The sequence below is a fragment of the Protopterus annectens genome, chromosome 12.part0, assembly GCF_019279795.1.
Source record: "Protopterus annectens isolate FY-2018-M chromosome 12.part0, PAN1.0, whole genome shotgun sequence".
NCBI lineage: Eukaryota > Metazoa > Chordata > Ceratodontiformes > Protopteridae > Protopterus > Protopterus annectens.
This window is the reverse complement of record NC_056746.1, coordinates 873,427,928-873,444,269: the sequence shown is the minus strand read 5'-3', so window position 1 is coordinate 873,444,269 and position 16,342 is coordinate 873,427,928. Positions and strand designations below refer to the sequence as shown.

At 39.5% G+C, this 16,342-nt stretch overlaps 1 protein-coding gene across 1 annotated transcript in view; it reads left to right on the top strand.

Moving 5' to 3' along the window:
- The window catches only part of SLC17A9 (solute carrier family 17 member 9), a 679,555-nt gene that overhangs the window by 108,278 nt on the left and 554,935 nt on the right, over nt 1-16,342 (top strand). Inside the window, exon 2 of the mRNA XM_044089907.1 lies at nt 4,477-4,674. Within this exon, the coding sequence (XP_043945842.1) occupies nt 4,477-4,674 (198 nt within the window). The remainder of the gene's footprint in view (nt 1-4,476; nt 4,675-16,342) is intronic.

The window sequence follows — 16,342 nt, the reverse complement described above, 5'->3', positions numbered from 1 at the left end:
GCCAGCCTTGCTGCGATCTGTTTGCGTCTCCAATGAACGCCAAATGCAGAAGCTACTTCTCCCTATTACCCCCACCAGGGGAAGTCCCCAGGGACGCTCTGATTCACGATTGGCCCCTGGGTCTCCTGTACGCCTTCTCTCCTATACCTCTGATACCAAGATTTCTGCAGAAAGCCAAGAATCTGGGAAGGACTGTAATTCTCATTGCCCCATTCTGGCCTTGTCAAATTTGGTTTCCCTTTCTTCAAGCACACCAAATACGGGAGCCCTGGATTCTGGACCCGAAGCCAGATCTACTGACCCATTCGTCAGGGCACCCCACCCGTCACTCCTGTCCCTCAGACTAGCAGCTTGGCTGCTCTGCTTCCCTTCTTAGCCAGGTCTGATCTTCTTTCTCCTGCGGTTCAGAGCATTCTAATAGCCTCTCATAAAGCTTCCACTACAAAAGTTTACACTAGTAAGTGGAAGCGCTTTGTATACTGGGCGACTGCACAACATTTAGATCCCTTAATAGCCCCACTAAACAAAGTTTTAGAGTTTCTATCCATGCTATTTCACCAAGGAGCTTCTCCTGCCACCTTGAGGGTTCAATTGGCTGCTATTTCAAACTTTCATGTAGGAGAGAATGGAGCGCCTATTATGACTCATAGGCTTTGTAAGGCTTTTCTAAAAGGGTCTTTTCATATTAGACCACCAGTCAGGTTCCCTACAGCTCCGTGGAATCTAAACCTCCTTTTATCCCAACTAATGCTACCACCCTTTGAACCAGCCTCGTCCTGTTCTTCAAAGTTCTTGTCATGGAAAACTCTCTTTCTAGTAGCTATCACTTCAGCCAGACGAGTGTCAGAACTTCAAGCTCTTTCCATTAAGCACCCATATTTGATTTTTCACCCGGATAGGGTATCCCTATGCACCAACCCATCCTTTCTTCCCAAGGTTTGTTCAGTCAACAACATTAATCAGTCCATTGAACTCCCCACATTTTTCAAAAACCATTCCAATAAGCTGGAATATATGTTACACAAGTTGGATGTTCATAGACAACTCAGATTCACAGAAAAGCAGACCAACTCTTTATAGCCTTTGCGGACAACAGAAAGGGCATGGCAGTGACGAAGCGTACTCTCTCCAAATGGCTATCTGATTGTATCACTTTTGTTTATTCTAGTACTGAGCAGAGTTTGCCCACCAAACCGAAAGGACATTCTACTAGATCAGTCTCTACATCTCTGGCTCATGCGGCCTGCCTACCTTTGGATACTATTTGTGTGGCCGCCACTTGGTCTAAACCACATACGTTCATCACTCATTACAAAGTGGATAGGATTTCCAGGGACAGGGCAACCTTTGGTTCCACTGTGCTCAGGAACATTCTTCCGTGAGTCTCTCAGGGTCACGGAGCTAGGGACGGTACCCATGTTTAAGAACAAATGGCGAGATTGAACACTCACATAAAGAAGTTATGTCCTTACCATAACGTTCCATGTGGAGTGTTCATCTCGCCTTTGTTCTTACATTCCCACCCTCCCACCCTCAGGTCAGGAAGAACGTCCAGTTTAGAGGTCTGGTTTGGCTCTCCCGCTACTGATTTCTCTCTGCTGTTGCTGCTGGTTTCAGCTAAAGCCTTGGTATGTATGCATGTATGTTTACATTCCTGTTGGGGATCTGGTATTGTTTTGCAAACTAGATCTGAGGTAAGGGCAGAGGGAATTGTGGGAGATAGGTTGGTCTCGAGCTTCTTCTCGATGCAGAGCTTTGCTAAGCGGCCAACTCGGAGCCGAGGATCGGCTCCGAACCCATGTGTAAGAACAAAGGCGAGATGAACACTCCACATGGAACATTATGGTAAGGACATAACTTCTTTTTTTCCTCACTGTAGTGCAATGTCGGAGTTTGTATATATAAGTAGCAGGGGGTGTGGGGGGGCACCCCCCACATGGGTGGTGCAGGGGGACTTGCCCCCCTGCAAAAGCATTTTGTTATGTTGACCGGAAGTGTAGTATTTTCGTTAAAGTCAACATTTCTGAGATGTTGACTTTACTGAAATGCTGCATTCTACGTTTAGTTTGTTTGTTCTTGTGATTTCCACTATTTTGATTTGGAAATCTGAACACTAACACAATGTTGGTGCGATGATGTGATAGCAAACCATATGCAAGTGTGTGTGTGTGTGTGTGTGTGTGTGTGTGTGTGTGTGTGTGTGGTCTACAGGAAGGATCAGAAACATGACGTTTTAGGGAGAATGGGATAGGTAGCCGTCTTTATTAGGAGGGCAAATAAGTCAGTACAGTTAATGGGGCAAATGGAGATTGGAGAAGGCAGCTAGGGTTGGTTTATTTTCTGGAGTCACTGATCACAAGTCCCTCAGACCTTGCCCTGTGGCAAGTTTTACTTACTGTTTCCAGAGGAACAGAACCAAAGTATTATCAAGCTAGCTGAGAGAAATTCTGCCCATTTATTTCTGCCTGGGAATCTATATCAGCCTTCTGTTTCCCAAGAGTACTTGTAGGTCCTGGAGACTGCCCTCCCTCCCTATCCCCTTGGGAATGCTTCCCTCCGATACGCAGCTCCTCCAAACTATCACTTTTTCCTGAGGGTGTATTTGCATGCCACTTTCTCCTTGGCTGCATTGTCTGAATGCAGTAATGGAATTGTGGGCTCAGCCGGGTCAGAAGTTCGCTAGGTGAACACCTAATGCTGTCGCTAGGTATCCCCCGTGTGTTGAGCCAGTGCCAAATTTCCTCCCTTTCCAAGCAGCAGCTGCACACTCCCATTCTCCTCTGCCAGTTCCTACAGGCAGTTGGGGTTCTCATCAAACTTGGGCCATCTTTGGTATAATGAGAACTTTCTCCCTGCATACAACAGAACTGATAATCCCAAACATTTTGTCATTCTTATTGTCTCCATCCCTTCATCGACTGTCAGACCCCACTTGGACTATCCCACGGGGTAAGTAAAAAAGGTGGTTTGTCTATCTAGACCATCCTGGTAAACAGGTGCCCTAAGTGAATACATACATACATACATACCTTTCCTATGTACCAACCAATTCTTCCGGTTCTGAGCTTGCCAGTCGAACCTTCATTGCCTGGATTATCATGGAAACAACTCAAGATTACTCCATGTTTGTACTCCAACATCTTAGGCAATGCTGCAGGCCATCCCTGCCCTTTGAGTTAGTTCTGCAACAGAGAAACATTTCAGTTGTTTTGCACCACACATGGGGAAAAGTTGTAGGCATGGATCTTATAATCAAAACTGCCAGTTTTGAGAGTGTTTTCAAACTTTTGTTAAAATTTAATGACGTATTTTTTTCTGAATGTATGTGCAATTGCAGTTGAACATTATTTTTCATGTGCTTAGTGTCTGACAGCAATATTGCTATTTGTTCTGCCTGTCTGGAATTCAGGAAGTGGTGAAGAAGGTTGCTCCCTAGAGTGGTACCAAGTAGTGGCACTGTAGGCTGCTGGATCAGGAAGTTAGTAAACATCAGTCACCTGAGTCCAAGTTCATTCTGGTAGATCCCCTCCTCTGGCCATTGGGACTCACATGTAGGATAGGCAGGCACTGCCACCGTCATAAAGGCACTCTAGTGTCTTTGCCAGCTCCCCCATGCCTTCTGTCTTTGGTGTTTGCTTCTTCAGTATTGTCACAAACAACACCAGCCTACCCACTGCTCAACAACTTGGTGTCTGTCTCCTATTGTCAAGCCCCAAGACATGCTTTGGAGGTACCCGGCTTTGGTTGTTCCACTGTCTGATGCCCAGTGCTCCACCTGCCAGGTACTTGGAATTATGCTCACTTACTTCTTTCTACACTGGCTGTATATATATATATATATATATATATATATATATATATGTATATATATATATATATATATATATATATATATATTTTTTTGTGCGTGTGTCAGAGGCTAAATATTAACCCTTCTATTCATCTGCTAGGTTCTTTCTTTCCCAGACTCACTGTGTACTCTGGTTTCTGGACATCAGAATCGACTGTTCATGTTCCTGTTTAGAGTGGGAGACAACCTACAAACAATAAAGTGGCACATTATTCCAATATGGATGGAAAAGAGAGGTGTGGTGCATAGTAGTTAGGGTAGGAGGTGGTGCCTGGGAAATATTTTCTGTACCAAACTAATTTGAAAGGGATGGCCTCTGGATCATATGGCACAATTATATTTGTTTTACATGATTGATAAGCCTGAAGTTAAGACTGAGAGCTTGCAGCTTTTTACCCTCACAGTAGTGAAGCACATTCACATAGCTGCTTCCAGCATTCATAAAATAGTTTTATTTCAAAGGAAGTTCGTGGCTCTAGCCCTGCACAATCAGACTAACATTTTTTGTGTGTTTAATAATGTCATGTTGCATTATTTCTGTTTGGTTTGCATGATGAAACCTGAAATATGTATACTGTTGAATATAATCTTTTCCAATGTTTACTGGCTTTTTTGTTTTATTGTAGGTCCGAATCTCGCATCTGGACAGTAATGTTGTTACTGGGGACATGCCAGCTGTACTGTACCAGGGTAACACTTCCTATCTGTGCTTCTACCATGGCTGTAAAGTTTGGCTGGGACAAGAAACAGACTGGTATCGTTCTAGGTAGCTTTTTTTGGGGCTACTGCTTCACGCAGGTCGTGGGTGGTTATGTTAGTGATAGGTAATCTTTAGTAATCTGTCTCTGTCTTATATATTGTCTTGCTGAGTTGCTAAGTGACTAATTGACCTTACTTTGAGATGTGCTAGCCACAGGCATTTAGATATTATACTATATGGTGGGAGGGGAGTGGACTGAGCTTGGTCCCACCATGTCTTTTTTACATATACATAAATTCATATTCAAGGTTTGTCTTCCAGATATCACTTTGTAGAAGTATTATCTTTGATTTTTTTTTAAGAGTTAAACTTAATTCCTATAGCTGACAAATATGTTTATTCCATTGTATTTAATTACTGTGTGAATAAATGGACTGGTCTCTTGAATCCTTTACAGCCTGAATTAGACCAGTATTCTATGCAACAGTTTGTAATGGTAATTAAGGAAACATATTCAAGAATGCACAAAGGTAAGTATGTAAACAAGTATGTTCCTCAAGTTATATTATATGAATTGCATTAGTGTATCAGCTTACAGCAAGTATTACTGTATTAACACTAGTTTGCCATTTGCAAATGCAGGCAGAAGTAATTTCTGCTGTTGCTTAAGCAGTCATCCTTCTGTCACAAGAGCATTTATACTCTGTATGTGCAGATATACATATAGGTAGATAGATGTATACAGTTAGTTTAGCTCTGAATTCTTTTTAGTTGTGTTACTTAGTTACTTGGTTGCATTTGTTTACTGGGAAAGTCTGACTGGGCGTGCATAACCTGTTTTCAGCAGAGGCTAGGGGGTGAAAAGCTCCAAATGATAGAAATAAAAATAAACACAAAATTCATATGCATAGTAGAAATAAAAATTGCATTTATATATATTGACACCTTATACAGAGTAAGATATCAGTTTGGGATGCTTGTAGTATTTAGTTAGTATTTATTGAGTTGTATACACTGATGAAGGCTAGTGTGCCAAATCTGGTCTGTATATGGCTTTGACCTGTTGGCTGCTTAACAAATTAATGAATAAATGTGGATTATTTCACCTCTCAACTGGAGTGCTGACCATTTTTGTTGTTTCGTTGGACTGAAGTTTTGGCCTTTGCACCCTGCTGTATGTGCGGAAGTCTTGTTGAAGTCTGTGTATTTCTTTTTCCTCCAGTCTTAGTCAAACTCAGGAAACGGTCACCCCACAGACAGTCTAGCACCTGAATTGACCTGTTGGCCACAACTCTCCACCTCATTTCTTTTCAAGCTGCCAGTACAAGACCTCCTGCCTGGCATTCCCCCAGCATTGGTTTCAACAGTAGCTGACCTAGTACCGGTTTCATCTCTTCATATAAGCATTTTAAGTATATTTGTCCTAGCATCAACAATGTAGTGGGCTACATAGCTCTTCCTGCTTCATTCACAGTGCAGTTCTTTTTTAGCTTTATAGATTATGGCATTTCTGGTAGGACTGGCCTCTTCTTCTTCATGGTAGACATTGGTTCACCCCTCCAGTAACTTGGGTGGCAGATATTGTAAACACCCTTTATACCTTTCTGCAGCCTTCCCAAGCCCTGCAGCCTTTAAAACAAGGTGAATTATGAGAGATCCTTATTGTCTCATGCCACTACATTCTGGAGCGTCATCTAGAGAACCAGAATGAGAGTTAAGTGGAAAGTTGCATTCATTTGACATTCCATGGAATTTGTTCCGTTAAATAATCTTCCGACACCAGAACATTAAAAAAATTGAGTTTTATTTTCCTTGAGCCTTAGCATTTTATGTTGGAGGTCCACAGGGAGTGTTCATGCTGTAATGAAATGTATATATTATTATATCCCAGTTATTAACTACATTTTAAATGTCTACATTTGCATGGTGCATAGTGTGGTATTAATATTTTTATGATGTCATTAAAAAAATCAAAAGGTAAACATGCAAGTCCAATAGTACCTCTTGCTTAATAAGCCTTTATTAAGGATTTAGTTTTAAACCTTTAACTTGTAGCTTTTTTGTTGAGACAAAAGATTTTGGGACCCCCTCTTTAGTCAGAATATCTCATCCCACCTCATTTTTGTAAGAAATCGGTGGATATGTAGCCCTGTTGACGGGGCTGCAGAACAGAATCCGTTACATCCTATAAGTTTGTCAGAGCCAAATGTTGGCTTGTATTGGGCCTAAACAACAGCAGCAGCAGTCATTAAAGATTTTTGCACAGTAAAATCAGAAACTGTGAGGCGACTTGTATTGGGCCTAAACAGCAGCAGTCATTAAAGATTTTTGCACAGTAAAATCAGAAAATGTGAGGCAGCTGACGAGTAGCATTTCAGGCAGTAATCCCTTAATGCATTCATACTGTTATGATGTTGAAGGTTTTTAGTTTTATCTAATTTAATTTGTTTAACAAATCAGCCCCACTTGGCACAATCGGTTTTCTGTGTGACCCGAGAAGAAAAGCTGCAGTGAATTAATAGCACAGATGTTAATGACTTTGTGGCACATAGATGTAACCTAGAACGAGGAAAGTCAAATAAAATATTTTCCAGGCAGTATCATTATAATTTAGTAATCAGAATAAGGCAGCAGACTATGATTAATAATGTTGTACATATTTTGTTCAGTCTTTAAGTAGTTGCTTTGTAAAGTGTGTGAATAAATAGACCTCAGAAAATATATAGGCGTCTGTGGTAAGAAATTTGATAGTTCATTTTAATTCTTTTGATAGATCTCTGACAGACTTTGTTTAAAATAATTGAAGGTTCCCAAGAGCTGTGAATACAAAAGTAGGAATATTAGAGGATGCACGAGGAAATAGGTTTTGGTTAAAGCACATTTCAGGTATAGTGGTATCCTCAGACAGTGGTTCCTGGTAACTTTTGAAATGAGCATGACAGACTACCTGTCTAATGTAATATGGCAAATTACCTCATGAGAATGGTGATATGTCCTGTGAGACCTGTCACCAGGCTTTAGTTTTAGTTCTGGCAAAAGTTAACAGAATATGCCTATGGAGGGGGAAATAGATATACGCATAGTTTTTTATGGAAGAGGTTGTGACTAAAAAGGCAATCAGTGGTATGTTGTACAGTTCTTCAAGTCCTTCTAACAAAGTTTTTTCAGTACCACACAATTATGTGAATTCAGAGTAACTCAGACTCAGTGTGGAGTATTTGGACGTGGTATCCTGTTTCCAGTGTACTCTATCATTACTTCTCCCAGCACTGATGACCCATACTGGGCCTTTGGCAGTAGCACTACATATGCAGGTTGTGCACCTTGTTTCAGGTGTGAGCTGCTTCTTAATTCTATACAGTGACCCATTTCCTAGGTGAGATGGGCAAGGTTATTACAAGAACAGGACACTGGTAGAATTTGCATTCCATGACAGAGTAATGCTGTTAATTAGGAGGATGTATGAAGGGTTGGAGGTAAGAATTAAGATGGGAAGGTTCCTGTCTGTCAAGCTATGTTTAAACAGAGGAACAGGCAGTGGTGTCCTACTTTCCCTTTATTTGCTTTATATTTAGAGCCACTGGCAAAGAAAATACAGTAAGCAGAAATGAATGGATATAATTACTGTGGTAATCAAGAACTGTTAGCTTTATTTGCAAATATTATTATTTTGTACTTTATAAATCTGTAAAAGGACATTTTGTGGTTTTGGCTTTTCAAGTTATAAAATTAATAAACAAAAACAGTAAATTATGGACCTGCCTGTGAATTGGTTCAATATTACCCATATCTGGGGGAGCATAAGATGAAGTATTTAGATTCATGAATTGAAAAAAAAATGTTTTGTGACAGCTAAGGGTATGTGTGAAGAGACTAAAAAAAAATTAATACAGAAACTGACTAACTCGAATCTCTCGACTATCTGTATAGATGGTAAGATAGAAGCAGTGAAAATGTTTTAATTCCTATAATTTGTTATACAAATCAAGTATATTTTTATCAAACAAAGGAAAAGTGGACAATAATTAATACAGAGATGAAAGAATTTATTTGGGAGGGAAAGAGAGCAAGAGTTAAGTGGGATAAGTTGATTCTCCTCTTAGAACAAGGAGTTTTAAGAATATCTGATTTGAAGGGATAGTTTAGAGCTTTCAGTTAAGGTTTGTGTACATAACACAAGCAGAAGGTTATAAAGCTAAGTGGAAAACTTGATGATGATAAAACATGGAGGGAGTTTGAAAAATAATGAGAAATAGTTGGATTTTAGATGCAGGTCCTAAAGGAGAGTAACAGCGTCCATACAGAATATGATATTATTTGCACAAAGTTTTCTAAGAAGTAAGCTAACACAAGAATGGAAAAAAGGAGGTTTTACCAATAGGGATGAATGCAAGTATGGGTATAAAATATAAGCAATAGGGGACAGGAATTTACTGGAGAAAATCAACAAAGGAACCAAGGTACTGAGAGTAAATAATTGGAGAGGGAACTGTAATAGAGTGGAATGAGGCCAAGCAGAGGTTTGGACTGCAGGTTAGAGACTACCTTCCCTACCAAGCATTGATAAAAGAATATAGGCAAAGAGAAGGGGATAATGCATGCTAATGAAAGACTAGCTCTAATAGAATTTTTAGCCGAGGATAGAACAGTAGCTGCTATAAAAAGGGCTAAGTATTAGGGCATATAAACTATTGCATGATAAAACAATCAGAGGAGGTTAGAAATGACTGGGAATTGAGAACAGAAATGCAATTTACAATGGAACAATGATACATTTGTATTAGCTTTACAGTTTGCAACAAAGTCAAGAAATGTTGCGATTTTGTATAATTTGTAATGTAAAATGCTTACAACTAGGATCATGTCGGTGTGGTTCATTTTCATTTATGTAAATGTATGATTGCTTATGTCATAAGTGATGGTTTAATACAGATATGTAATGATGCTTAGGTTATATACGTGTGAAGTATAATGTTTGTTAATGTTTAACACAGTTTGAATACCTTTGCATAAATGTAAATTTGTCTGTGTCACAAGTTATGATTCAATAAAGGTGTTTAAAAAAAAGAATGACATTTTAGGATTTTTGCTTGGAAGTATTTACATGTTTTTATTACCTCAAGCAGACTTCAAGGAATTTTTTGTCAGGTAGACAGCAAATGCTAGAAGTGTGTTGGGAAAGAGCAAGGTAATTAGAACATATCTTTAAGAATGTAACAATATGGCAGATTTAAAAAATTTCCTGCAGAGTACTTTGTCGAAATGTTGGGGAGATAGGATCTAAATTGTTACATATTAATGCCTTACTAAATATGATGCTTCTGGTTGTGCAAAAACCAAATATTTGAAATGGAAATCAAAATTTAAATCAGCTATAACTGAAGTACTAAATATTGTAAAGGAGATAAAAAACTTGAGGGTGTGATTTTTGCAAAAGGGAAGGAACAAGTTACATATAATTAAATGAAATCTGTGGGAATAATATATGCAGAATAATGTTTAGGGGGATGGCTGAGGTTTGAGGGAAGGTAGAAACTGAGCAATTTATGTAATGCTGGAGTGATTGATTCTTTATTTATTTATTGACATTTGATTACCGGGAAAGTCCGACTGGGTAGAAGCCCATTTTCAGTGGAAGCCCAGGGAGAAAAGCTCCAAATTATTACATAACATTTTAAGAATAACAATTTTACAATTGTCAAAAATAAAACAAAAACATCTGCAGTTTAATTATAGCAGACATAGTATAAAAGCATTGGTTAAAAATAGATACAAAGTATATGACAATCGTTTAATATTTAGAGAAATTTTAGACCGTTTGTAGAGAAATTAAAGGTTAGTTAGCCTAATACAAATACGAATTGCAATATAAAGTGAGGTAAAAACAGGTTTATGGCATATTTAGAAAGAAAATCAGGGAAAATAATTAGATAGCAGTAAGAAAGTCAGTGAAGAAAGGAGAGCAAGGAAGTATAAGGAATGGAAAGATACTTGTTCACATTTAGGGATATAATCTTGGATTTGAGCAAGAACAGAGACTGATTTTAGTTAGGAAGTCTTTCATAGTGGTTTTGAATGGTGGGATGGAGGGTATAGATCTGATGGATACAGCTAAGGAGTTCTAGGGCAACATTGTACGAGTACAGACAATGCTGGGTTTGTAGACAGGAGTTTTTGGTCACTGGATCCCAATGACTGACTGGGAACATAGGTGTGTAGGATGTTTTTTAGTGCTGGACAGGCAGATGGATCCTGAGTAATTTTATATGTGGTAAGAAGTTAACATATATGTTAGTTGATGTGGCAGTTCTAACCAATTTAGACTTTTCAGTGCTATACATTGGTGGGTTCTGAAAGGGTAATGTGCTGCAAATCTGTTATAGCATTGTTCAAGTTTTAAATTTTGTGAAGCCTGGAGGTTAGTACGGATGGAAGTGCCACAAAGAAGAATGGGGAGGTGATAAGTAGTGGCAGGTGTAGTTTTAGTTGCATAAGTGAGAAAATATTTGGCTCTGAAAAGCATCCCCAGTTTTTTTATGCGTTTTTCTTATTTGATTTTGTATAGGCATGTTGAATGCAAGATTATCATCCAGTATCACTCCTAATAGTGGAGAAGTGACTTCAGTGGTTATACTATCAAGAGAGAGGACTTTAACATTTCGTGAGAGAGGGATTTTGGGTTGAGCATGAGTTGTGAGTTATGAAGCCATGTTTCAGTGTCTGTTAAAGCTTCCTAAGTAATTTTTTGGAGGTGTACCATGTTGTCAGATGTGCAAATGAGAGTGGAGTCATCTGCGTATTGTATTAGGGCGGTGGCCTATTGTGTGGAAGTATAGAGGGTGTTGATGAAAATGTTAGAGGTGGGGACCAAGGACAGAGCCTTGGGTACACACCGGTGGTGACTATGAGGTAAGGAAAGAGAGTGGAGAGCCATTTTACTGATACCTGTTGGACAGGTAGCTTTTGAACCACAGAAGGGTTGGGCTGAGAGAGCCCCATTGAGGACATGTGAAGTAGAAGTTTGCTGTGATAAACTGTGTCAAGGGCTTTAGACAGGTCTAGAAATAAGGAGGAGACTAGTTTGTCATTAACTCTAGCTTTATTGACAATATCTATATAGGTTAGAAGGGCAGTGCTAGTACTATGGGAAGGGTGGAAGCCATGTTGTGTAAGGGATAGAAGTTCTACCTGCAGGAGATAGTATAGCAATTGTCTTTGAATACATTTTTCAAGTATTTTGGTGAGGGGAGGTAAGATTGCTATAGGTCTAAAGTCATTAATCTCTGTTGAATTTCTTCCTTTGTGCAGAGGGATAATGTGTGACTTTTTCCAGAGATAGGGAACGTGGGATTCCTGGATTGACCTGTTTATCAAGACTGAGACAGGATAGGCAATGCTATTGGCTGCTATTTTTAAGTACTTGCTTGGGTGGTCATCAGCTGATGAAGAGCACAGTTTGTTTGAGTTGTTTTTATATAGGATGTGGGCACAGGTTTGAAGGGGAAAGTGGATGTTGTAATATGTAGCTGTGGACAGGGGTGGGATTAGATCTTGAGGAATCTTTGTTTAGAGATGCTATACCATTTATAAAATAAGAGTGGAACTGTATTGCAGTTTTGAGTGGTGAGTTATCGGGAAAGGGTTTGGGTTGAAATTTTGACTTCTATGTAAGATTTCTTTAACGGATGCTCAACGTTTTTTAAGAGTTGTGTTTCATGTTGTTGTGAAAGTTGTTATAGTATAGCTTTTGTCTTCATTTGTTTACTTTTTAGTATGATTGCAAAGCATTCTGAAGTTTACAACATATTGAGGTGTTTTATATTTTTGCCATTCTTTCTGTGCTTTTTCTCTATCCTGCATTAGCATCTACTCTTTTTGGATAGTCAAGTTACATTATTTGTTTTCAGTCTCTTCCTTCTAGGAGGTGCAAGACTGTTTAGGATATTTAGAAAAGTTGTATTGAATTCCATTACAGCATCATCTAAGGGGAGGATTTTTAGGAAGTTAATAGATGATAGTATAGTAATAAACATTTCTGGGTTAAACTTGGAAAGGTTACCTGTTTTATAAATATGCTGTTTAACTGGATGTGTGAGATGTCTAGTCTTTTATAGACTGGGTGATGATAACTGAGAGTCTGACATTGTACCTGTGATGGAGTATTTGCTACGATCTTCTGCTAAGATGGCTTACTATAATGTGTAGGACTATTAATTAGTTGTGTGAAACCATATACGTTCTTGCTATATATAGGGGAGTTAAGAATTTGTCCAGCCAATTGACATTCACATCACCTAGTAATTTTTTTCTTGTGGAAATGTTATGGAAATCCAATGTAGGATATCTTCCAGTATAGCTATATTCTTGCCAGGAGGGATATAAAAATCAGTAATACAGACTTGTTTATAATTGTTTATTTTGCGGAAAGCAGTAAGAAGCTCTGCTGAACTGAATTTTGGTGTTGGTTTGCTGTAAGGGGAAATGTAGTAGGTCCTAAGAAATATTAAAACAATACTACCACCTTTCCTCTTGACTGAGTTTTACCCAAAATGGAAAGTTGTTGCTGGATTTGTTTCACAATTTCTGTTTTCACACTGGGAGAGCTGTCATCAGCAGTGATCAGCATGTTCTTGGAAGTATGCAAAAATGAATATTAAGAATTGGATTTGGGTAGTGTAAGAAAATATATATGGTGTAAAAACTGATTTTTTTTTTCATTGATGGGGCTGATTGTTAACCTTTAAAATATGTTTATTTTTTTTCTTATTTGTGATTTACTGAAGCTCTTTTTTCTAGTAAAAAAAAAAACAGTGCCTCAGCCAACTTAAAATCCTGCAGATCAGGCATGAGTGTCTTCTTATGCAGTGCCTCAGCCAACTTAAAATCCTGCAGATCGGGCATGAGTGTCTTCTTATGCCCAGGGAAAAGCAAAGTGCCAACCCTCTTTTCAAATATGCCTGTTATTGTCATCGCCCAGAATTTTTCAGACAAGCTTTAATGTATTTTTGTTTGGCAGCATTCCAAATCAGCAATATCAGACAAATAACTTGTTTACAGTTTATTGTCTTTTATTACCCCTTACTACTTTGAGATCTTTAGTTCTATATTTCACTATATATCCAACAAACCCAAAGAAGCCAGAGCTGTTAACAGAATTCTGCCTAAAATGATGGGTGCTTCTCATCCAACCAGCCAGACTCTTACTGAAATATGCAAACTCAAACTATGGAAGTGAGTAGTTATTTGCTACACAGGAGATGCCCATCACCATCCTTCTGTAGGCCCTTTTCTTTTGTATTACTTTTAGCAAAAATTATGTAAACCTCAGTCCACCAGATGATGCTTAGCCTTATACAAACCAGCAACCTACTTGGTGATTGTCAGCAAGGCTTTAGATGACATTGTGCTGTCATTGCTGCATGTTAAGACTTCCCTAACTTATTAGAAGAACAACTGGGTTGTTTTACTACTTTGTTAACCAGGTGCATGTATTGGTCCTTTTCTGAGCTTTTTCTACCATTACCTTAGCCCCAAGGGCAATAGTAAATACAACATATATATTAATATATAGATAGATTGTTTAGCATATTAACCGTCGTGTTTTTAAGAAACCCTAAGTATGTGGAAGAAGACTCAGGCAGATATGGTGAGAACATGCAAACCTCAGAGACAGTGAAAGTCAGGAAATAACCCTGGATTCTGGAACTGTAAGGCAGAGATCTTACCACTGAGCCAGCTTGCCACTCAACTACAGTAGCAAATGTTTTCTTGCTCTCAAAAGCATGACCTTGAGTGTCAGTATTACAATTTTAGGACTTGTTCATTAGAATACAGTTTAGCAACAAGAGTTCAGTTTATGTATTTGTTAGTTTGGTAAGTCAGCTGATTCCATTTACAAACGTAGTAAAAGACTAGAAAATACAGATTAAGACCCACTCACATATGGTGAGAATGTGCAAAAAGTCATACAGATAGTGGTTGGAGGACAGAACTGAATGTGGAATTGAGAGGCAGAGACTGTACCACACTGAACCACCATGCCACCTAATCTTAGCAGCAGTGTCTGTGTTCCCTGACCTCAGAAGTATTTGATGTTGCTGACCACTTTTTCTCCTGAACAGACATACAAGTAGTTTGGGATTCTTCCAGGGCATGTTAATTGGTTCTCCAGCTCCATTAGCAGCCATAAACATTGATATGGGCAACATCTTACCTTATGAGTGTTTTAACATGTAGATGTTCTTCATGTTTCACTGTTGCAGTCATCACATTTGCAGGTAGCCCTTAGCCGGCCTGAATACCAGAGTCTTGGGATTTCTGCGTTGGATACTGTCGCTTCTTCCATGACGTCAGGTTGTCAGGAGTATAAAACTTGCAGCCGACACCATTACATCAGTCTTTCTTGCTGTGCGGTGCCCGAAGCCGAAGCAGTTCGCAAGTGCCGGTCGGCTGACTCCTGAAATTTTTGTTTTCGAGTTTCAGACCTGAAGTCTTAAGATAAGTACCCCGTTGGGGATCCTTTTTTCTTGCTCTAACCGATGTCAGAAAAAATTAACAATTGTCTTGCCTGTGGAAAGCAAATACCGCATAGAGATTTTCATTCTTACTGAGTCACCTGTTTAGGCCCAGACCACGACGTCCCTCGCTGTCAGTTTTGTGCCTTGTTCAACGCCCGAACTATTCATCGTCGGGCTATTTTTGTGGTTAAATAATTTCGTTCTCGATCTCCATACTCTGAAATGGCTTCGTTAAGCCATCCGACTACCAGTCTTCCGAAAAAACATAAGGATAAAGACAGAGACAGATTGCATAGGTCCAAAACTGCCGATGACGCTTCTGTTAAGCTAGTCGCCAGTCCGCCAGTACTCGGTGAGATGCTTTCGCAGCCCATGATACACGCTTCTACAGATTCGCAGACCTCTGATGAGATCCATTCGGAGTCCGGTATGCCGCGAGATGCTTCTTCAGCTATGGAACCTGCGGATGTCTCTACCTTGGATGGGTCCGGAGCCGCTGTGCAGGCACTGGCTTCTAAGGGTGTATTCAGGCCTACGGATTTTCATATCAAAGTGGCGACTTTGTTTCAAGCTAAAAATACCGAATTCCTCAGGCCAAAAGTTCGCACTACGCCTAGTAAATCAACAATCAAAGCACATTTTCAGGCTCACATGCCTCAAAAACAAATTATTAGAATGGCTGAAGACCTTATTACTTTAATTAGGGGAAGCCAGCCTTCCCCCTCTAAGAGATCTAGAACTGATTTTCCTTCTGATTCTTCTGATCAGGAATCTGATGTCTCTATTCCTGCTGATTACCAGGATTTACCCTAATCTACTTATGCGGATTCTGATGCAGAGGATTCCATTCCCTCTGCTTCCCCTCCAGAAGATCTTTCTTTTGGTGAAACCTTGCATACCCTTAGGGAACATTTCTGCTGGGAAAGCCAGGACTGTTCACAGTCCAAAAAGAGACTTAAGGAATTATTATACCTGCCATAGCACAGACCTCTAGCTGTCCCTCCTGTTCTGGAAATTGTTGATGATGTTTTCTTGGAATCCAGCCTTACCCCCCAGACACCTTGCCCCCAGCTCCCAGGAAACCTGATGGGTACCTGACTCTCAAATTTCTCTTCAAGAATCCCTCTGCGGATCCAGAGACCATTTCCCAAGGACCTAAAAGCATTATGGCTATTGGTGCCAAAAATCCTACCCCTCCTGGCAGGGATTCTAGGGCTTTAGACAGATGTGGTAAGACTGTATACACCTCTGCTACTCTGGCCATTAGGGCTTTAA